At 35.2% G+C, this 24889-nt stretch overlaps 2 protein-coding genes across 2 annotated transcripts; one reads left to right on the top strand and one right to left on the bottom strand.

Annotated features, from left to right (window-relative positions):
* Nucleotides 1-2900: 2900 nt before the first annotated feature.
* On the top strand, nucleotides 2901-5709 carry LOC132271442 (phytoene synthase 2, chloroplastic-like). Its single transcript, XM_059772820.1, has 6 exons — nucleotides 2901-3277; nucleotides 3557-3607; nucleotides 4295-4467; nucleotides 4599-4834; nucleotides 5167-5386; nucleotides 5545-5709. Exons 1-6 carry the CDS (start codon nucleotides 2944-2946, stop codon nucleotides 5707-5709), a joined length of 1179 nt encoding a protein of 392 aa, XP_059628803.1. The 5' UTR covers nucleotides 2901-2943.
* A 1977-nt stretch (nucleotides 5710-7686) lies between these two features.
* On the bottom strand, nucleotides 7687-22233 carry LOC132271440 (serine/threonine-protein phosphatase PP2A catalytic subunit-like). The gene is made up of 11 exons (XM_059772819.1): nucleotides 21990-22233; nucleotides 16141-16197; nucleotides 13809-13892; nucleotides 12463-12534; nucleotides 11779-11850; nucleotides 11437-11477; nucleotides 10177-10243; nucleotides 8787-8978; nucleotides 8594-8683; nucleotides 8393-8500; nucleotides 7687-8230 (listed from the first exon to the last, which is right to left on the bottom strand). Exons 1-11 carry the CDS (start codon nucleotides 22080-22082, stop codon nucleotides 8165-8167), a joined length of 942 nt encoding a protein of 313 aa, XP_059628802.1. The 5' UTR covers nucleotides 22083-22233; the 3' UTR covers nucleotides 7687-8164.
* Between the last annotated feature and the right edge of the window lie 2656 nt (nucleotides 22234-24889).

Here is a 24889-nt window from a genome sequence, read left to right on the forward strand (position 1 = left end):
GTGTTACGACGGAGCAAACCTTGAGGGAGGGCGGTGTAATATTTGAAACGTTAGGGGTACCGCCTGTAATTAGGCCTAACCCTAGGGTAGGTAAGTGTAATTACCCAAAAAAAATTATTATTAGTATTAACCCACCCAAACAATCCCAAGGTTAAAATAAAGGCCTAATCCAAACAAACCCAAGCCAAACAAGGCCTAATAGATGAACTAGTGCCATGGTCCTAGCCTTAAGAATTGCAATTCGCAGACCTCTATTCTCATCTCCACAACTCTACCAGTCCACCACTGTCCTCCTCTGACCTCAAATATTTATATAGATTATTTATTAAAAATAAATAAATTTATACGGATTATGTAATCTTTGAATTCAAATATTTATATAGATTATGTTATTAAAAAAAAAAAAATTTGCTTAAGAAATTGTGTTATTAAATTTATGTTTAATTTTAGCCCACCTCATTATCAATTCCTAGATCCGCCCTTGCATGTAATCCTCCCATTTTACACGCACTTAGGCTCTAAAATAATTCAAACTTCCAATCTTCTGAATGTGAGATACTGGTTTGGAGTTCTTTCGGATAAGAAAATGTGTGTTCAATATAATGTCATCCCACTAATATTTATCAATAACTTTCTTTCAATGCATGTTTTTTCCTTATAAAAATATATTTGTGAGGATGGTGGTATCAGACCTCTTATAATACCACATAATTAATTATTTGGCACATAGTGTCCCCCAAAACTCTCTAAAAGTGGCTCTAAGAGAATTCAAAATTTTGACCTTCGGAACGAAAATGATTAAGGTTGGAGTTCTTACAGAGTGGTTATGCAATTTAATTTTATGTTTTGAAAATTAATTTCTTCGAAACTTATCATATAGATTAAGTAAATTGGCATCACATCCCAAAAAACAAGAACAAATAGATTGACTAGCATTCATGGAAGGATTATTCCCCTAAAAACAACAAACACATAGATCCAACAAAAGAGATAAGGATACCCCATGGCGTCGTGTTTGAGGTGTTCAAATATTATTAGTAATTTTTTTTTCCCCATAAAAAAAAAAACACAAAACAAACACAAGCTTCACATGATGTCATCTCACTAATGTGTATCGGGAATATTTTTTCAATGCGTGTTTTTCATACACATACAGGCTCCCATTTTACATGCACCTACGTTGAGGTTGTGGAGCTGCTATCTCAATCGATTAATACAAGCTTTCACTTCAATCAACACATCACATTATTGAGATTCCGAGGGCATGAAAAATCTCGCTCGAACTTAGACCTCTTTCGATCAATCAAGGACTAAGTAAGTTCGATCAAATAAATTTGCATTTGGCTCAATCGAACATTGGGATATTTTGATCCATCAAAACTGTGACCAATTCGATCGACATAGATAAGAAGCTACGAGATTTGTTCCCTAAATTGAATATTTGCTTCCAAAAGGCTCTTAGACTAGGAGAGCAAGTCGTTTCCACATAAATATTGGGTTTTGTATCAACCGTGCGAGTGATATGCGGGTAACACATTGTGGAGAGAGATATACACTAGAAATTGTGAGATCGATATATTGTGAGAAAGATTGATGGTGAGTATAGAATTTTTCTTGTTAACATCCATCATTATTGTTCATAGTGAATATTGGACTTCGTGTATGTAGGGAAAACAATTGTACTCTCCACACATCTCGTCACCTATATAAACTCTTATGTATCTTTGTATCATAAGACATCAATACAATACAGAGTTCTATATATAGGGTATTTATGTAAATATCTCATACATCAATACAATACAGAGTTCTATACTCTCTCTTTATTTCTAACATGGTATTGGAGACATAAACCCTCCTGTTCCTACTTGATCATTGTGTTCGCATATTTTTTTCTATCATATTATTCCCCAACGCCTAGTAATTACCAATATATATATATATATAGATATATATCTTGAAAGTCATATAGAATAAGTAATGTGACATCACATCTCATGAAACAGATAACAGATAACAAATAACAAACAGATTGACTAGCATTCTTGGAAGTATTATTCCCATAAAAAACAAACACATAGTTCCAACAAAAGGGATAAGGATTTACCCTATGTTCTCTAATTTGAGGTCTTCAAATATTACTTTTAATTCTTTCTTCTTAGGCAACTATAGTTACCATCATCATGAAAATGACACCAACAACTTTCATTCTTTTATTATATTATATTATGATTGGTTTTTACCATATTTGTATTGATGTCATCTTCAATTTGATTATTGTCCACCACTTCCACCAAACCTTAATATAAAGACGGCTTTGTGTACAAAACATGGATATTAAACTCGAAATGGTATTTGGAGGAATCAAAGCTCATCAAGATTCGAATTTTGTTTGCACAACAAGACACGTCTCTGCAACAATGTTTGGCTAACATTGCATATGACAAAATCAGCATCTTTGTAAGTTACGATGTTCTATAATACCACCAAATCTACAAATATACATGTACTGTGTACACATTATTGTATTGTCATTACTATGTACAATATTTTATATCAAAAATAATAATAAAATCAACCACCACATTTTTAACATTTTATGCATGCACTAGATCCCTACAGTCTTTTAGGACCTTATTCCTGCATTAGACTCCTACATATATATATATATATATATATATATAGAGAGAGAGAGAGAGAGAGAGAGAGAGCCTATATATGTATGCCCTGCAGTGATTAGGAGGGTGTCCTAATTTTGCATAGAGGGTTTAGTCTGCTAGAAAAATGGGCATTTCCAAATTCAATCCTAGTTTTGCCTAGAGGACTTTGGTGTCCTAGAAAAACAGGGCATTTTCAAATTCAATCCTAGTTTTGCATAGAGGGCTTAGTGTCCTAGAAAAACAGGACATTTTTCAAAGTTTGTCCTAGTCTTAAAATTGCCAAATGTGTTCCACATTTTCAGTTGCAGCCAAGCCTGGCATTAGAGTGGGCAATGACAAGTTCTTGTGTAGCAAATCCATGGCAACAATGGCAAGAATTGAGGCCACAGTAACTTCTCCAAGAACAACTAGGCCGCGCATTGTCCCTGAATTGTCGATACAAGGCGTTCCTCACCATGATCTACATGTGCGCGAAATCGTGCAGAAACAATCTCAGGCTAGCAGCTTTGCCATTGATGATGCTTGTAGGAAACCACAGTTCCACCCTATGTTCCTTGAAGAAGCGTATGATCGATGCAAGAATGTTTGTGCAGAATATGCAAAGACCTTTTATTTAGGTACAAAGTTTAATTGCCATGCTTTTGAATGTCTGAAAAACATATAACATTAAACATGAACTTCTCAAACATATTTTTGCTTTCTCTTGTACTAAGCTCATTGTTTGTTTCCTCCAAAATTGTTTTTCATTTTCTCAACTCTATTCGCATTATATTTTTACAACTACTTCCCTAGATTTTTTAATGATTTCAAGATGCCAAATGATATTCACATCCCATATTTTCATCACTCTATGAATGACTTTAAGATTAATATTTTGATTTGTTGTACTGATGCAGGAACTTTGCTGATGACAGAGGATAGACAGAAAGCAATATGGGCTATATATGGTTAGTGATTTACCATTAAATATTAAATATATTATTATTAATTCATATTGAGAGTGATTGGAAGAAATCTAGGGGAAAACACTTAATAGAAGCAAATCAGTCCCTGTCCTAGTTTAGTGATAATCGAGCCCTGCAAGTACTACCTAAAAAAAAGCTCTTACCAACTTGAGGAAACAGGTTGTCTACCTGGGAAGAAGAATCTTTATCTTTATTTGAACCACGACACCATTGATATGACATCATTACTAGTGAGAGAATCAAATCCAATGGTTGGTGGGTGTGCAGGACCTCTCCTTATCTACCAGTTGACTAGTTGGTAAAGCGTCCAGCTTCCCCGAGCCGGTACCTGTGTTTGAGTCCCCCCGCCCTTATTTTGCTAGGTAAAAAAAGGGTGGATTTTTTTTTTTTTTTTTTTTTTTTCGGAAGTCTTTTCTCCAAGTGCTCGAACCCTCAACCTTTCCTTTAGGATACCATCTAGGCTAATGCCCATTGGTTTGTTTGGAGATGTATTCATTTGAAGCTACTCTTTTACACCTATTAGCCCTTTTTTTCCCCTCGACAGTTGAGGCAACTAGTTGAGTTGTCATTGCTATGGCCTTAATTTAGAAGACATTTTTCATTAACATTAATACATAATCAATAGCTTTTGAACTGTTCTTTTGGGATTGAAATAGTTTTTTCCTGCAGTTTGGTGCAGAAGAACCGATGAACTGGTTGACGGCCCCAACGCTGCCCATATGAGTACTGCTGTTCTTGATAGGTGGGAGGAGAGACTCGAAGACATCTTCAACGAACGCCCCTATGACATGCTTGATGCTGCACTCACTGATACAGTTTACAAGTTTCCCCTAGACATTAAGGTACTTCAAAACTCTCCTATAAGCCTCTTTTTATGTTCACTAATCGACTGGTTTCCAAACCTGTCATTTTCCAAGAAAGAACTAGACAAAGTTCAATGACAGGTTATATGATTTTCTTTTGTCAAACACAGCCTTTCAGGGACATGATTGAGGGTATGAGAATGGACACAAGGAAAAGCCGGTACGCGAGTTTTGAAGAGCTCTACCTCTACTGCTACTATGTGGCTGGAACAGTGGGACTGATGAGCGTTCCTGTAATGGGGATTGCACCAGATTCTTCGGTTTCTGCTCAGCGTGTATACAATGCAGCTCTCTATTTGGGCATTGCCAATCAATTGACAAACATTCTTAGAGACGTAGGAGAAGAGTGAGTGTCTATACTCTATACCAATGCCCATTTCTTGTTTTTTTTTTTTTTTTAATAATCGGGGTGTCCAGGGTTTTGCCCCGACTAATCCACGGGACCCGTGCAAGGTGTCCCCATATGAATCGGATAATGTTCAGACTATGTCCGCGAGTGTAACTCCTAAGGAATTGTTTGCACTTAGGAGGAATTGATCTTGAGACCTAATGCTTCATTAGGCACCAGGACCCAAGTTTTTTCCAACTAGGCCAAACCCTTGGGGTTAATGCCCATTCCTTGTTCCCATTTCCTTAATTCCATTCTCTGTACTAAGAACTCTATTTTTTTTTTCCCAGTGCCTTAAGAGGGAGAGTTTATCTTCCTCAAGACGAGCTTGCACAGTTTGGGTTGAGCGAGGAAGATGTTTTCTCAAGAAAAGTCAGTGATAGATGGAGAGAATTCATGAAAAAGCAGGTTTCAAGAGCAAGGTTCTACTTCAACCAGGCTGAGGAGGGAGCTTCTCAGCTTGACAAGGATAGCCGTTGGCCGGTAATTAATCTTTTTTACCCCCCTAAAGTTTAAGTAAACACGCATAGAACCACAATATTGCCCCTAGCAGGCTCGAGTTAATTATTGGCCAACCCACAAACATTCATTAAACACACACACACACACACATATATATAAAGTGTTTTTGCAAGTGTTGATGAATTGATTTCTTGGAGATTTTGCAGGTGTGGTCATCCTTATTGTTGTATCGCAAGATCTTGGATGCAATAGAGGATAATGACTATGATAACTTGACAAAGAGAGCTTATGTTGGGAGGACTAAGAAGCTTCTCATGCTACCTCTAGCATACACCAGAGCTCTTCCACCACCAAGTTTGGCCTTTCACTAGGTGTTTGTGTGTGTGTGTGTGTGTGTGTGTGTGTGTGTGTGTGTGAGAGAGAGAGAGAGAGTAGCCATCTGCATGATAGAGAGAAGGATGGACATTATACTGAGGGAGTAGTGTATCATGTATAGTTGATTTCTTGAAAACTGGAGAAGAGAAATGTGTAATCAGGTTCTTCAGAATCCTGCTTCCTACAAATCATGAAATTGGGTGATCTTTTCCCAAGTGTGAATTTGACTGTGAAGAAATTAATATAAATCAATCTTGTAATTTGTTTACAATTCAATCAGAAATCCAATTGGCTGTGACTCTTTTTCATTACCTTTTCTTCTCTTTATTATGGGTGGCAATATTGGACAAAATAGTATTTTCAAGCTTTCTAAGGACATTCTCAGTTCTTAAGTAAATTTTGAGCATCACATCAGCACACAATAATGTCAGAATTTATAACACTAGAGGTGAACCAAATGAAAGATCAGTGTCATATTTGAAACTAGAGGGGAGATCCTTGTTATTTAGACAAACTATATGGGAAGTAAGTGTAATTATTCCTTCTTTAAATTAGTTTCACTTCAAGACTCTCTTTTACCGTTTTAACTTTCCTAACATCACTCCTTTAATCATACCAACTACCTATATGCTCTCGTTGTCCATCCCTAATTTTGTTGACCATGTGTATCAACCCCACAATACACGCACCATTTAAGTCAGCAGTGCAGTTCAAAATCGAGACTTCAAAAATTTACCTCCTGAATCCTTGCTAACGCCGCTATGTCCCTGAGGACATTTTTTTTCCTTATTACAGTAGAAGATTTCTTTACAAAAAGGTTAGGCATAGATAATTTGATCACACAAGTAAATCAAATCAAATTGTTATGAGAAATAGGGTTTCAGTTTTTTGAATCAGTCGATAGTTAGATTACATTATATTTCATTTTCATCTTATACATTCAAAATATCCACTTCTTTTTCAAATTAACTAATAATTGCAACTTCCTTTCTTTGTCAAAAAAAAGAAAAAGAAAAAAGAGGATTATCATTTTTCTTACAGCTCATACCACTATACCAGTACTCTGGTTTGAATCTTGTTAATTAGGATTCCGAAAATGTAAACGTTTGTGTTACAAAAATCTTGACCTCGCTCATCGTGGTTGGCACTCTGCCTAACCGGGCCACCTTCCGGGCGTGTGCTTACTGTGCCCTTCCGGGAGTGTGCTGTGATACCAAATCAAGGATGGTTTGACTCTATATCGACGGATTGACGTTTGCCTGCTAACCCAAAAGCTTAAACTATTTGATGTGCAATGCATATTCCATTCACTTCCCATCCCGATCCAATGTGGGAAGTGCCCCTCTAACACCACACCTGTACTAGATACCACCACAAAAACCCTAAAACCAACACTTCCAACACAACTACAGCATACGCACCCCGCCAGGCCTACAATGCCACCAGTCTTCTGAATTGTGTTCTATTACCTGAGTGGATTTAGACCTAAAATGTTGCTGAAAAACCATATATAGTGAGCCATCGTCATAACCAATTTCAAAAAGTACTCAAGAGTATTGTTTCAACAATAAGCAACCCTGCCCAAAGATATCATTAACCAATCAAGTACAATATTCCTTTCTGTTTTCTTTTTCTTTTTTCCATAGGTAATATCAAGTACAATATCACAGCACAAGTCATCCAAAAGTATTGTTATTTCCCAAGTTTGTTTAAATTTGGCAGTGACTTCTGAGAAATTATTAGTACATGATCCCAGCCAATCACTATTCAACACCTAAGCAAAAAAAGCTGAATAAAGCTTACACATTTCTGACACATTTGCTTAGGTATTAAATGGTGATTGGCTCTTCAGTAATGATCCAATCCAGTGAATCAGGTGTTAAAAGCTAGCTAATCAGACTAAATAAAGGTCAAACAATGCCCAAGATGTCAGTAACTAAAAGGAACACTTCTATACGTAGGGAAGCAAAAGAGACCATCCAAATCCATCAAATTCAATGAAGACCATCATGGGAATAAAAATCATCTTACCAATTACAGAACTTACTTCAACTATTGAAAAAATTATAAAAACACCATAATAAGAAAAGGAAAAAAAAAAAAAAGTGTTCCCTCTATTGACCCCCATTAAATGATCATCCATGACAAGAAAAAGACAAAAAATGTAGTAAAAAAAAACAAAGGATTGAGGAAAGAGAAGATGCCATATTGTTAGCAGGAAATGGTACACATGCAACATACGCATAGTTGGCTCTAGTGCATCTTCTGCAGCAACTTGGTATAGTTTCAGGAAACAACTGAATCAAAGGAAGCCTTACCTGCCCGTTTTACACACTTCGCCACCCCACCACCATCATAGCGAACTTATAAGTTTCAAATTTGAAAAACACATAAACCAGCTAGCAGGCTCTTGCAGCTCGCAGTCAGGGTAACAACTCAATGGCAGCCGCATCATAGAAAGTAATCTGGTGTTCTTCGGGTTACATCTGGCTCTCCTCTCCTGGGAGCTGGGTCAAACTGCAACCAAGAACAAATTTGCAATTCAAGCTTTAATTGCACAGCTAGCGCAAGCAAAACATAAACCAAATAAGGCCTGAAATTCACCTCATATTACGCTGCATTGAAGTGTGCTTGTTTGTGTGTGTGTTTGTGAGAGAGAGAGAGAAAGAGGAGATAGACCTGAATGAAAGTGTGGCCGTTGCAGTCATCTACTTCAAGGATAGATGCCATGTTCCCACAGCGATAACAATAATTAGGTGCACTAAATATGGTAACTACCTTTTGCTCCTGTCACAAACAAAGGCCAATCAATTATAAATCTCAGCACACAACGAAAATATCACCAACCAAACAAATCCCCAAGTTAGGCTAAGTAGGTACATGGCCCCAGTTGAATCCCTCCATAACCAGCTGGTGTGCTCTAGCAATGAGCTTTAAGTTGTTGGTATGGTTAAATTGTTCAGATATGTCCTGTAAAAACCAAACAGTTGACCAGGGAACAAAAGCTTAATTTTATGGAGAAATAAAAAACAGAAGACAGAACAAAGGAAAAGGGAACAAACATATAAAATACCTGGCCAAAAGTATATCCAGCACCCCTGGGTGAGATACCCCAACCACAACGATCATCAGGGTCAGACCACAAAAGATCGCACATGGGACCCTCGTGAGGAACTTCTTGAACACGGTCAAAATTACGGATGTTGTCAAGAGTTTCAATGGAAGGGGACAATCCACCATGGAGACAAAATATCTCAGATTCGACCTAGAAAATTTAGTGTGTGAAATATTGAATCAACACAAAAAACAATAATGTTAACAAGAAATGGCATCATACACGGCAAGAATTAAAAAATATAAATTTGCATTCAGATTAAGGGTGCCTCCTGATTGTGTACTCCTGGGTATATTAAAAAACAGAAGAAAGCTGTATTGTGGCTGGATGCACAACCACTTACATTGTTTAGGGTAATTTCAGGGAATCCTAACAAATAGACTTTCTGTGATGAGTCTAATGAATCAATGACTCATACACTAAACGAAGCTTACATGTAATTTACTAAACCATCCGAAAAATGACGTATGCAACAGTTGACATTTTAGTCTATTGGGACCAGTTAACCAATGGTCCATCAGAGTGCAAGTATAAAACAATAACTGAACTTCGAATGCAGAGAATGGAACTTCCAGAAGACATCTGTAGAATCTCAAAAGGACATTCAATCTCAGGGTGAAATAAGATAATCTCTACTACATTTTATTTTTTATTTGAGAAGTTACAATTTGAACATAAAATTCAAACTGTTAATCTACATGCAATAAAGTAAGAGCAAAAGTAATCTAACAAGTCAGAAAGAACAAAATCATTTTTTCCCCTTTGATGCACAACACAGGTAAATTGTAAATGTAAGCCTGTGGACCACTAAGCACAAGTGGTATACTTATTAAAAAAAAAAAAAAAAAAAAAAAAAAAAAAAAAAAAAAAAAAACGAAAAAAACATCAAATAGAATTTAATACTGAACGTGACAGCAACAATGGCAATACTGCCAATAGTTACAATGAAGTGCAATTATGCATCAGCATGTTAGTAACTGTGGTAGCAGTAGCGTTTTACTAAGAAGGTGTGGCTATTCTTCCTAAGAAACAATTCTGCTTCATAATAAACGAAATTTTCCGTTTCACAATTTTGCTTCCAATAACACATTTGCAAAGAGCATTATTGTCCAGTTCAGCTACATATAACTCTAGTGCCAACAAAGTTAACCACACAAATACTTTCAATACCGATTCCCACCATCGACGGCTTCAACTTTTGGTACACATGTTTATTTTTGCCATTTCCAAAACCTTCAACATGAGCATTGCCCTACTTTACATTGTTTAACCAAACACTTCATTTAATTCTTTGTCTAATTTCAAAACAAGAACCATAAAAAATTTCTATATCATAAATCATACTAACCAATGCGGTAAGTGGAAAATAGTCGAACAAATCCGTAAAGATCTTCCACACATTAGCATTGCCGTATCTGCAAATAAAACAGTAGGAATGGGTTACCATTGCAGATTTGCAAAGAGAAACAAGAAGAAAAGAACCACCAAAAAAATGAGCCATAGAAAAAATCAAGCAGTATAAAAGGACATGGTATTTAGATGGCAATCAACAGTTTAATTATATCAAACAGGTGGTAGCTCTGTAAGAAAAGTTAACAAAAAAATCCACTTCTGAGACTGGTTTAGCATTGAATATAAAACTTATGAGTTGTTCAGCAATAGAATTGGTGTTTTATTACTGTCTCATGCTTGCACATATAAGCAGGAACATTGAAACATTGAAGGATATAACTATAGCGAACAATACCAACGAATCATTGAAGCCTGTACTGGAATTACAGCACTTGCCACTCAACATTAGAAAGAAAAAAAAATGCAGCAAGAAAACGATGTCACAACACAGATAATAGTATAAATTACCCATGTCCATGGCAACTAGAAAATGAGTCAGTAAATGTGTCACGACAAAACATGGGTAAATGAGTACAAGAAGTGCCCAGAAAGCATGTCTAATACGTTTGTCCACAGAGTATAGAAGAAAGAAAAGAAAAAAATTCCTATAGGTACAATGTCTCCTAGTCCACTAGCTTATACAATTTCTCTTTTACATGTTCTCTTGAGCGATAGAAACTGGCTGTCCCTCCCTCCCTCAACCATTGATACTTATCAATAGTCAAATCATGAGCTTAGATCTCGCAGAAGAATCCCCAGTGATATCATATAACCACCCAAGCATGATCATAACGATATAGCAACAGCTTTGATACAAGACTGCAAATGGAACTCATAAACATGATTATCCCCAAAAAAGAAAGAAGGGGGGAAGGGGAAAAATATAAACATTTCTTCAATATTAAATCTGTATAATTCTGTAATGAAATAACATATTGAAATTAAGAACAAAGATATTTTTTTTGATAAGTAAAATAATTTAATAACTTATTATATACTTTTTTTTTTTTTTATTTAAATAAATCAATTAGTGCTGCACCCATGACTTGAACCTGAAACCTTAAGCATAAATCCCAAACACACTACAAACTTGGCTACTACGCTCTTAAAATTAAGCAGAAAGATCAAGCTTAGGTTGAAGTTTTTAGACAAAACTATAAACTATTATCATTCTGTTGATAATTAAAACTCCTACAAGCAAGATGTGAGAACTCACTTCCTTAGGCATTCGTCATAAAATCCATAGACTTGAGTTATCTGCAGTCAGAAGCATAAACCAATATTCAGCACTAATTCAATAAACATGAAAGAACCAGTAAAAGGATTTTCAAAGTAAAATGAATAAAAGCCTACACCTGTATGGAAGAGGACAAAACTATCAACGATCAAAATAGAACTTCTGAGGATAATTAACTATAGCTATCACCAGCTACCAATGCTATAATTTCAACTCACAGAAACAATCCTAGTTGATAAAGAAAAAAACAAAAGGAAGTGGTAACCAGGATGTTGAACAAGAGAGGCAGCATATGAGATGAAATAAAGAAGCGGAATATACCTGACGACTTTCATGGTTTCCTCTTAGAATAGTTATTCGTTGAGAGTAGCGCACCTTCAGGGCCACCAGAAGCTGAATAAATGAACGATCAATATCAGAACAATATTACTGTACCTCAACTCAAATGAAGCAAACTCAAGGAACATCCTTAGGATTGGACAAATCCAAACAGGAAGTCCTCAACAGTACTATAGGTCCATCTACATGAAACTGACCTATAAGCACTGCACGGATGCACATATGCAATCAATTAAAACTAGAACATGTATGCAACAAGCTCATCTTATTCTCCCACTTCCACAATATCACCATTCACCACATGTGGTCAAATATTGGAACTTGTGTAGCATATAGGGTGAAAAGAAGGATCAAGGTGTGCCATTATAGTCGCAGGATGTTAAGAAAATTGTTGTTCAATTTGCTAACCTTGAGAAAATTCCAAATTGGTCTTTACGCTTAAGCTAAATTAGTTCTGTTTGTCATCTTAGCTACTTTGACAAGGGAAAATCTACTTTGTTTTGGTATTCCTGGAATTTTTATTTTCACTATATATTCATGTACCCACTCCATGAAAGAAGGAAATAAAAGAGAAGAAAAGGAAAAGTGGTCTGCTATAATGACTTGTCAGGTCACCACAAATCATACTGAACTTTTCTTACTTAAAAAGGATAGATTCACACTTACCGTTACAGTTTCGACTGAATAATAGCCACGATCAACATAATCTCCCATAAACAAATAGTTCGTATCTGGACACTACCAATCATAAGAAGACAACATCAAATGAATTTATGATTGAGAATGCTAAAAGGATAAGAAAGAAGAAATCTAACAAGATAAACATCTTGTGTGTAACATTTTGTGTATGCATGCACATATATTATATATATAAGATAGCAATATTAATAACAAGCAACATAAAATGAACATAAGTAACTTAATCCAATTATTAGAGCTCAATAAACATAACAGTGCAGCAACATAAAACAGAGTTCATTTTAACATAGCATGTGGCAGTATCACACTGTTGCATTCACAAATAGAAATTAAAGTGGAAAATTGTATAAATTGTATGGGTCACCAGAGATACTTAGGAACACAAAGTGGACAACCGTAGCTACTAAAATTGTATGTCACCAAAGATAGTCAAAGGAACACAAAGTGGACAACCACGGCCAGCTATGGAGCTTAGGGCTGTAAACTAACCGAGCGTTCGACAAACAGTTCGAACTAGGAGCTCGGCTAGTGTTCGTTTGTTAACAGTTTGTCTATTTGGTTCGTTTACTAAACAAATGAAAACGAACCAAGCTCTTGCAGGGCCAAGCCCGAGCTATTCGTCGAATGTTTGGTTCATTTACAGCCCTATCCGTGGCAATCCTAAAGAGTCTAGGGATACAGCATGTAAAGAACGATCCCCATACCAAATGTCCTTCCAAAAATCTGATTCCCCTGCCATCCCTAACCCCGAATCTGATGTGTTTAGAGAATCCATCCCACCCCTTCCGGATGAATTTCCAAACCCCAACTCCACCTGGCACTCTCAACTCAGGAGATCACCTTCCATCTCTCTCCTCCCCAAATCTACAAACAATCAGTGTCCTCCACTAAAATGTGTAAGTTTTATATCAGAATAAATATCTATGCTAAGAGAATGACAAACTCCCAATTCCCTTCCCTAATTCTCTCTTTCTTCTCTTCATCTTCTTTGCTTCCTCAACCCAAAAAACCCTCAGTTACACTTCCAACCTTGATGTGACTCATAAAAGAACATATAATTCAACACCGAGATTGCAATATATTAAAACATAAACTAGGTATCTGAATCATTCATGGCATTTTAATCTTCAAAGCACAGCATTACTTTTTCCCTTTTCTGGTAAATTCAAGAGCACAACAATCCCAGTTAGCACCTTCACACTATACGGTACTAAGTAAAAAATATTCACCATCTTGTTTCCCAAGCATGTGCCGATTACCAAATGTTTCCAAAAAAATACCATATATCCAAAAAAAAAAAAAAAAAGGTATACCATTCCTCCAATTCGAAAAAGCTCTGCAAGATCATGAAATTGCCCATGAATGTCACCACATATAGTTACAGGACTTTTCACAGGCTGCATAGAGAGAAACAAAACGATCAGTTAAGATTTTGCCCGCCCTAACTCAAAATAAACTTGAAAATGGTATTTATGATGCAATAAATGGCCAAGGATACATGTCTACAAAAACCAGCCACTCACAGGAAAAAGGAAACAAAGAAAAGGAAAAAAAAAAATAGAGGAAGAAGAAGAACGTAAACTTGAATGAAAAAAACTGATTTTTACCTCCTGCTTAGAACCTTAATGCATATTCTTTCACACAATATAAGTATAACAGTAAGTATTTCTTGGCACGCCAAAACCTCAAACCCTCTTTACAAGTAAATGAAAATGCTTATCCTCCCAAAAATCCTCCATAAGATATAAAAACTAAAGTCAAACTGGTGCAGGACAGCTTTAGGAAACTAGAAATTATGCTCCTGGTGATCAATCTCATGGTGAGTTAAGGCTGTCGAAAGCTTGTGTAATTAAGGTTTAAAAGGATGGAACAAAGGGTGTAGAATTCACAAATGGAAAGTTGTGGGATTCAGTATTGTTTTACAAGTGGTAGATTGTAGGAATAACAAAAATTAGTTGCTGGAAATTATTTACAACAACTAAGTTAGGGTTAGGGTTGATTTAGGCTTGGTAGTGAAGGGTTGTAGTGCAAAAATAGGGGGCTGTTCTGGGCTGCAAACACCAACTAGAAAACAATTGTTAAAGAGAAGCAAAGAAAAAAAAATTACGATTCCACATAGAATCATATTTATTGAAGACTAAAAGGCACCTTATGGTGCTAAGATCCCCTAAAGCATAAGTGCAACATCGGGTGCACCTTGAGCAAAGTAACAATACGTATGACAGAGAGATATATCAAATACACTTGCAGTTGAAACAATTCACAATATGCAACAAAAACTAGTCAAAAAAATTAAATAAATGGACGTGTCAATAGAAAGAGTTAGATAAATTAATATACACCTAAGTTTCCAATATGCCTATGCATTAAATATCACAGAAATGAGCATTAATTCAACCATATAGATTTAACATTACTATATTTTCATAATATTCAACATCAAGCAGTATCCAAGGGTAATTTAATGAGTCAACCATACTAATATGAATCTCTTTTTTTTTTTTTTCATATTTGAAACTCACACACCCAATTTGCCCCCCTAGGGACTTGAACCCTCGACCTTCTACTTGGAAGTACTACTAGGCTAAAAGTTACAACCCTTTTAAAAAAGATAAAAGTTTTTTTCTTTCTCTAGAATCTAATATGTTGCGTGCACCTGATAGCTTTATATGAACCTACTAAAGGGGCCTTGCCTATCAAAAATTTAAACGGTATAGTAAAGCCTCAACAAACAATTATGCCTCACATCAAACAATCTTCAATTCTTAAAATTCAATTTTATTGGATAAAAATTCAAAATAACTGCTTATAGGCTGCTAGGCTACTCTTGACTCAAGGCCATGACTCAAAAATCAGAAACTTAGAAACACAGACTACAAAAGTCTACTTTAGACCAACAAAGACTCCAAATAGAAATCCAACAATATAACTTAATCGTGTGCAACTAATTTTGAAATTATTAAAACGTCCTTTACTCTTACCTAATAAAATAAAATAATCCTAATTTAGCATAAGATAAAACTCAATTCAATCCTAAACATGATTAGAAATCCAACAATATAACCTTTTTTTCCCTAAATAATTCAACAATATAACTTAATCATGTGCAACTAATTTTGAAATTATTAAAAATTCCCTTTGCTCTTAAAACCTAATAAAATAAAATTATCCTAATTTACATAAGTCATAAGATAAAACTCAATTCAATCCTAAACATGATTACACAAGATGAAAAAGACTCAAAGAAACAGGTTCGCCATGACAAGGAACGGCATGACAATTAAATAATTAGTAACAACTTCCCTGTTATCCAGAATTTGAGAGCCTTACTTCTAAAACTTTAGCTAGTTAACAAATGTTTCAAAGAAACAAATAATACCCTTTACAAGCTTCCATTAGTTCTTATTCAGCCAAGCAAAATGGTGGGAACTCAGAACGCCTCAATTGGTTTTTATTTTATTTTATTGTCAATGGTGTCCTCAACCCATTTTGAACTACAGATTTCAGTACATAATAATGTGAAATTTCAAAGAACATTTGAACCATAAATTAAGATAGAGATACACAAAAATATAAACTTACAATGCAGCCTTGACCAATAACAGCAATAGCAGAAATTCATATTGGGGGGGGGGGAAGGAATACCTGCACATTGCTTTCTTCCATTAGAATCTCCTTTGCTTTTTCGCATAATACCCTAACCTACACCAAGAAAACAAGATATCACTGAAGAACAATTTTCTTATTCATCCCACAAGATAAAAAGAACCATTAAAACGTAAACTCTAGACCCTAATAATAACAAAAATTCTTTCACAAGAAAAACAAAAAGGGAAGTATGTACCAAAGGCAACACAAGATAACGTCAAACATTCAAACAATAGCACCTTAGTAAAAAATACATGCTACACACACAAGAAAGATTAATTGTGAGCACATAACTAAATGAAATTGGGGCACCTTTAACATTCTTCTTAAAAGTACAAGAATGGTTGTGGAAGCCCATGGAGAAAACACAACGACGTGAACTACAAGATCCATGAAAGTATTTTCAGATGGTCACTGATAGCTAAGGGTTTATGTTGATTTAGTTTTCAATAAAATAGTTTTCAAGAGCTCTGAAAATATAAAACAGCCATTGGATGACTAAAAAAGACTACTAAATGAAGTTGGGGCACCTTTAACTCTGTTTTCAATGAGTAATTTCAGAAAATCATCAACCACGGACTGTTAGTATTCTGTTCTTTGAGATCAGAAATCTGAACCTAACAGGCCCTAAAATCAATCCCTAATGCCAATATTCTTTTCCTTTTTACAAATTCATTGTTGGAGTTTGCATGTCCTAGTGATTTAGATCGTGTATTTCCATCTCTATTTGGAGTTAATATCTTCCTCCCCTGCACTTTTCTTCTCATCTTAGCATATTTTTCGTTAAGATAATAAAAGAAGATTATACTTATCAACAAAAAAAAAAAAAAAAGATAATAAAAGAAGATTATGAAACAATAAGACATCTCAAAGTACAAGTGCTATTTGAAAATAGAGCAGCACTTCCATGTTACTGCCTAAAATGACCCAAGCATATGAATTATAAAGATATGGAATAATTCAGATTAAAAAAATACAAATTTAATTAAACAGACTACCACATTTAATTCCTATTTAAACCGTAAGCATTTTGGGCAGATTGCAATATTGTTACTAGAAATTACAATGTTACTTCTCATATTTAACAACTCAACAAAACCTTTTCCTAACTATTTAGAGTTGGGTACATGAATCTTGTTTTCCCATTTTACTCTATCTAAAGTAATAAATTTCATTAAACCAGATTATATCTTTACTTAGTATCAATACATATTAGTTTACTATCCTAATGTCACTCTCAAAGTCAACCACACCACTCTTCCTCACTAGTACCGTTATTGGGGAACAATTTTATACGATTGTCTCTTATTTTATCTCCAACTAGTGCTATTTTAACCATCATATAAATGTTTTTTTTTTTTTTTACAACTTTATCCTTTTCTCTTGCTAAACATATATCTCAACATTTATATTTCGGTCACACTATTTTAAGAATATGTTAACTTTTCAATTGCTCAAGATTATGTCCAAAGTTTCACCCAAGCTTCATCCTGGTCATGGATAGATCACCCAGGTTCGGGTCCATAAGATGAGCATATGAGCTGTTTATTAAATTTACAAGTGCACATCAATCATACAAATATGCCAAAAACACCTCCATTTAACTCATCCTTTTTTAATGATATGATTAACAACAAATCTAATTTCTTCCTCTTTCTAGAGAATAAGAAAAAAATATGTCTAGTCATTTTATATCTATAAGATGAGTATATGACTTGTTTATTAAATTTACAAGTGCACATCAATCATACAAATATGCCAAAAACACCTCCATTTAACTCATCCTTTTTAACGATATGATTAACAACAAATCTAATTTCTTCCTCTTTCTAGAGACTAAGAAAAAAAAATGTCTTCGTCTTTTTATATCAATTAACCCTCAATATTCACTGCATCCCTACTTATATTTCTAATTTTGCTAAAGTCAACTTTAGTCTTGTAAACATTAGGGTTAGGATTAGATGTAAAGGAGAAGAGCGAAGGTTTGGAGAATTGCTTGATCCCTCACCTTTTAGAACTATTTTTTTTTTTTTTTTTTTTTTTTTTTGGATAAGTAAAATTTATTGAAAACGCTCAAAAAAAGGGAGCGGAACCCAAGAAAACAAAAAGGCCACAAAGCGCCTTAAAACTTCAACGAGGCCAAAAATACAATAATCTCCTCAATAGATTTATAATCTCTCACTGACACCCAACAAAAAAGAGTGGAAATAATAGAGAACTTAAGCGTAGAAATAGATTTCTTCTTTCCATCAAAATATCTCCTATTTCGCTCGAGCCATATGCACCACCAAATACAAAGAGGCGTAGCCCTCCAAGCCTCCCGAATAAGAGCCCCAACAGAGACACCTCTCCAAGCCTCAATCAACCCTCTAAAAGACATAGGCATAACCCAATGGATTCCAAATAATCCAAGCATCAAATCCCAACAATCTCTGGCCATACTGCAGTGCAAAAGAAGGTGGTCAACGGTCTCCTCATCACACAAGCACATATAACAATGATTGACCACCACTTGATTCCTCCTCCTCAAATTATCCTGGGTTAAAATCTTGCCTAGGACGGAAGTCCATGCAAAAAAGGCAACCTTAAGGGAGGCTTTAGACCGCCAAATAGACTTCCAAGGGAAAGAGCCTCCATAATCAACCGAAAGGCACTTAAAGAAGGACCTAACCTCGAACTTACCGTGAGAGTTAGGATCCCAAAACCAGCAATCCGAATCCCTAACAATGATCGCCTGACGGTACAATACTTCCAAAAGACGAGTAACATCCTCAATCTCCCAGTCCTGAAAGTGTCTCCTAAACTGGACATCCCAAGTCAGTCTCCCATTATTAAGGTGATAACAGTTAACCACCATGGTCTATCTATGAGAAGCAATCCTATAGAGCTGTGGAGAAGCAAGAGCAAGAGGAAGTTCCCCAAAAGAGTAAAAAAGAGAACCCTCACCTTTTAGAACTATTATAATATATGAATTGAGAAAACAAAGGATCGACTAGTATACCCTTGTGTGGCATAGTGAGGTGTATACTAATACAATATGCCATAACACATATGTTTTAACACTCCCCCTCAAACTCAAACTAGAGAGTCTATAGCATATAATCCCAGCTTGGAACAAATTCACTTCGACCAATTATGACTTAGGGGATTAGTGAACAACGTGATTGAGATTTCCCAAAAGGTGTAGTAATATTCCCACTCAATATCTTATCTTGAATAAATTGAAAGTCAATTTCAATATACTTAGTCCTCTCATGAAACACTGGATAAGAGGCAATGTAGAGTGCAGTTTGATTATCACAAAATAACGGAAGAGGAGTTTGAACTGCTGAACCAAGTTCTTTCAAGAATATGTTGCAGCCATGTTAATTCACTAGAAGTTTGAATAATGGCCATGTGCTTAGTTTCAGCACTGGATCATGCTACCACTGTCTACTTCTTACTCCTCCATGTAACCAGATTACCTCCTGAGAAGGTGCAGTACTTATATTGAATCTTCTACCTAAGGGAAAACCAGACCAATCAACATCAGTAAAACCTTCCACCTTAAGGTTCCCATTTGATCCATACAACAATCTGAGACCCAGAACTAGCTTGAGGTATTGAATAGTCCGAAGAACAACATTCCAATAACGCCCTAGGAGCTCTGATGAACTAACTCACTACGCTAACCGCGTATGAGATATCAAGCTAACTAATGTGAGATATATTAGTTTTCAACCAGTCAATGATATCTACCAAGATTGTTAAATAAGTCTCCCCCATTGTTCAAGAGTTTATGGTTACACATCCATAAGAATGTCAGGTGGATGACCACCAAATTAAATCCAGGATTGTCAAATAAGTCTCCCCCATTGTTCAGAGTTTATGGTTTTGCTCACTTAGTTTCTTACAGCCATTTTATATTAACATTCCTTCCACTCATTATTTTTTACCAGCTCCATCACTTCATCTGTTAGTATTCCTTTCTTCCAAATCCCCAGTCCAAGTCACCTCTCATAATTGTATGAAAGAAAATTCCAAACACCTTCAGCCTTAGAAGGACACGCAGGGAAGGAACTTACTAATAAAATTGTTGAGCAAAGGTGACTATATTAAATATGAATCCCACATCCATTGCATTTCTTGAAACAAAATCCAACAAGAAAAGTTATCTAAATCATACGGGAGTTTTCAGATCTTCCTTTTTCTGTACTCTAATTTTGAGAATCTGTGCACAAAATCTTTATTAAATCCCATTTCGTATATTCTCAAACAATTGCAAAACCACATCCTTCTTATTTAAAATATAAACAAAAAACATAAAGTCTTGTGCCTCAACTAAATCAATTTCTCTGAAATAAGCCACTTATGATCTTTGCATAAACCAGAAATTTTCAAAGTCTTTGAGCATGTCTCAGATCAGCTTCGGCATATTAGTTGACCTTTTGATGTTCATTAGAACAGAATGGTTCAAGAGAAATCTAAATGACAATGGTCAGGGTCACAACAAAAAAAAATGCAAATTGGGAATATGCACACATTTAGTAAATTTTATGTTCCAGGCAGAAGCACTGGAAACTCTAGTTGTGTTTCTATAATTGTGACACAATTATGGAGAACAATCCAAAACATGGAGGTTTCAAAAAAGACACTGTTAAGCAATATTATGTAGATGCATTGTGTATATTCAAATATTTGTCTAAGCAAGCCTCTCTGCTTAAAAAATAAAGAGCTATTTATGATCCAAAAACTAGATTTGGTAAAGGATAATAATCAACACCTCAAGGAAAATGCCAGTGGTATATCTTTTTCATGAAGGCTCATAATCAGATTACTGTTGATTATTTAAAGGAACAGTCTCAGTAAACGGGTGACTAGTAGAATGGAGACATTTTATAGTCCAAGTTATATCAGGGCTTATTCAGTGCAATTTCCAGAAACAATTTCCATTATCAAGGTTAAAAAAAAAAAATTAAAAGAAAAAAACAAAAGGCAATGCAAAAAATTGTTTCATTTACTATGCCACTTCCAAAAACTTTTTTAAAAATTTTATGTTAAACAAATGCGAGTTATCCAGAAATCAAAAATTTATGTTTTCCTCTTCTCCTTTTGATTTTAAATCAAAACAATTAAAAGGAATTAAAACAATATATGCTTCTCAAAGTTTTCATATTTTTGAAGAAAAAATCGTTGGTAAATTCACTTCTGAAACTTCATAACAGGCCCACCGGGTTGGGAAAAAAAAAATCACTACTAGGGGGTAGGGGTGAGGTGGTGGGAAGAAAGTGACCTCCAAGATTGTATAGGAAAGAAATGGATTGCTCTAACCAAGTTTACTTGCTAGTTGCTGCTCTGGCAAAATAAAGCAGGGTTGCAATAAAGAGAAATGGAAAAGAAAACAAGATAACAGGAATGTATAGCATATTTCATCACAAATATCTAAATTAGTAAAAAGTCAAATCTTTTATTTCTCTGATCATTGTATACAAGGCTTAAATTTTGAACTTAAAAACCTATCAAGGATCAAAGTCCTAAAAGCTCCGGTCTATGTGTCATAATACCTCTCAACAAATCTAATTCTATCACCAGATCAATCTGAGTTTCTCTGGATCACATCAACATCAACCGTTTTGTAGTTTACAAAAAACTAAATCATCTGAACATTCATAAAACAGCCAAACGAAGCAATAAATCACAAAAATGTACAAACTTGCCCGCAAATCAAGAGAAATCCAAACAAATCGAATCTGATCCATAATAATTCACAGAGACATATCAACGAAACTAGTGACATCTCAAGAAATTTGAAGAATTCAAGAAGAAATGCCAAATAAAAAGACGTGAATCGATGATAGTAATGGAACCTCTTGCTCGGACAAGGGTTTGCACTGCATAAGCTGAGAAATCTGCTCCTCGAGATTGCCATGAGTGCTCGAAGGGACCGGATCGAAGCTCATCTTCGTCTACTTCGAATGAGAGACCCCTTCAAAACCCTAGATTTCTTCTTCCCCGTCGTCGTTCTTCTAGAGAGAGAAAAAGGGAGCTTAGAGAGAGAGAGGGTAGCGAGTGCAGAGTGGGAGCGAGTGGTGGTGGTGAAACCAATGTCGTAAATCACCGCTCTTTTTTTATTTCAAAATATAAAAATAAAATTGTTTTTTTTATTTTTCAGGCCGACTCTCACTTTAAGTGGACTCAAGCGCATCCATCCATCTCTATCAGTTTTTTCATCACTAGTTGTGAACAATAGGCATTTTCAGAATCCTGTCTTGTATTGATGCAACTAAACTGTTTTTCTTTCTTTTTTTTCCAATTATAAAACACCAATTTCATACCACTGGACATATAGGGAGTGATTCTATGCATTTTAAATCCATGATATAAAATTTATATAATCTCAATTAATAGTAAATTTATCTGGGGAATGCAATTCGATAACATATTGTTTGTGCCTAAATTAAATATTTGGTCTCACAAACCATAGTTAACTAAAGGAATAGCAAAATCATCCAGATGAAACGATACATCAGAACTAAAGTCCTATCTTGAAAGCCCCTACCCTGGGCAAAGTTCGAAAACTCTTATACAGCCAAATGTCATAGGATTGGACGTACTACTTTTGAATAGAGTATTCAAATACTCCACACTATAAAAGGCATACCAACTTTCAAGTTGTCACGTCAAAACGTGACAGTTTACTATCAACAAATATTCGATGCAATAACAATCGGACGTCACGTCAAAATATGACAATCTACTATCAACAAATATCCGATGTAACGACAGACAGACGTCACGTCAAAACATAACACTCTACTGCCAACAAATATTCGGTACAACAACAATTGGACATCCCATCAACATCAACTCTTCACCTTATCCTCGCGTGGGCAATTACAAATCAATAATCATAAAAGTCACTTCAAGAGATTCAACAAAATCTTTAAATCAAGGTCGAAGTTTGAAAGAGTTATTCCTACTCTCCACAATTGTCAAAGTTAGATAAGGTCAACCTACAAAACCCCTCACAATTGTAGTAATCAAGAATATTTGATTGGGTGTAGTTAGCTAGGTCGAAGTCAGCTCAGCTGCAAATTTGAACTTGATTTTTGAAAGGGTTATTCCTAGTCTCCACAATTGTTTTTCTTTTTTCCCAATTATAAAACACCAATTTCATACAGTGGACATATCGGGAGTGATTTTATGTATTCTAAATCCATGATATAAAACTTATATAATCTCGATTTAGAGTAAATTTATTTCGGGAATGCAATTCGATAGCATATTGTTTGCGCCGAAATTGAATATTTGGTCTCAAAACCATAATTAACTAAAGAAATACCAAGATTATCGAGATAAAACAATACATCAGAACTAAAGTCCTATCTTGAAAGCCCCTACCCTAGGTAGAGTTTGAAAACTCTTATATGTCCAAATGTCGTACAATTGGACGTATTTACTTTTGTCAAATCAACGTATGCTCAAACATATTGTGTAATAGAGCATTCAAATACTTAACACTATAAAGGATATCCCAACTCTTAAGTTGTCACGTCAAAACATGACATTCTATTGTCAACAAATATTCAGTGCAACAACAGTTGAACGTCTCATCAATGTCAACTTTTCATCTTATTCTCGCGTGGGCAATAACAAATCAATAATCATAAAAGTCACTTAAGAGATTCTACAAAATCTTTGAATCAAGGTCAAAATTTGAAAGAGTTATTCCTACTCTCCATAATTGTCAAAGTTAAATAAGGTCAACCTACAAACCCCCTCACAACTGTACTAATCAAGAATATTTGATTGCGTCTAGTTAGCTAGGACGAAGTCAGCTCAACTGCAAATTTGAACCTGGTAGTCCTAGCTTGCCCGCACACGTGAAATTACAAGCCTACCCTTAAAGCACATTTTGAGACAAACACATACTGAATTAGATGCAGCATTGTACCTAACAACATTAAATCAAAAATGTGACAACATTAAGTCATTATTGCATCCTCAATCTTAAATAACTGTATAACAATGTAATTAGTATTGATAATCATTCCCAGGTTTTAAATATTTGAATCAACTAACAACATTCTTGAAAGATATTGGACACACACACAAATATATATATATATGTATGAATTAGGTGCCACGGGCTATCATTTCCTGGAACCTTTTGAATGATTCTTCTCGCTGAATCTTAAGCTGATTGCGGAAGTTCTTGATGAAATATTCAGCCTGTTTGTTTACATCTTCTCTCTCTTCCTCCATAAGCATCCTCCTTCCCATCCTTCGACGACTCCTCTCAGCTAACTCATTCTTCATCTCGTTTGTTGCACGTTTTCCATCAGAGAAAACCTCTCCACGATGATCCATTTCTATATGATCGGATGGTTAGAGTGTTTGGTCGAATTATCGTCTCTAAAATTAACTCTAATGATTATAGAGAGAGAGAGACAGAGATGCAAATCGTGTTCGTGTTAATTTGTGTTTGTGTTTGTGTTTTGTGTCTCCCTATATATATAGATTTATGAAGGCAATCTCAAACTTGAAGCATGAGTATAACGTGTATAAAAAAGCAAAGGAAAGGCCGAAGAAGTTAGAGAAAAGGGTGTGAATGTGTGCTTGTTGACGAGTGAAAGCCATTTCTGTGGTACTTAATTAGTGAGGCCACAAATCAGAATTTCTTTATTTTATTCCAGCTTTTTGAATGCTTTAATTATTTTTAATTTTTGGACTTGTTTGACTATGTATTACTATATTCTTACATGGT

Source organism: Cornus florida, unplaced genomic scaffold, assembly GCF_030987335.1.
Source record: "Cornus florida cultivar Cherokee Brave unplaced genomic scaffold, ASM3098733v1 CherokeeBrave_3.0.0_Hap2_Chr08, whole genome shotgun sequence".
NCBI lineage: Eukaryota > Viridiplantae > Streptophyta > Magnoliopsida > Cornales > Cornaceae > Cornus > Cornus florida.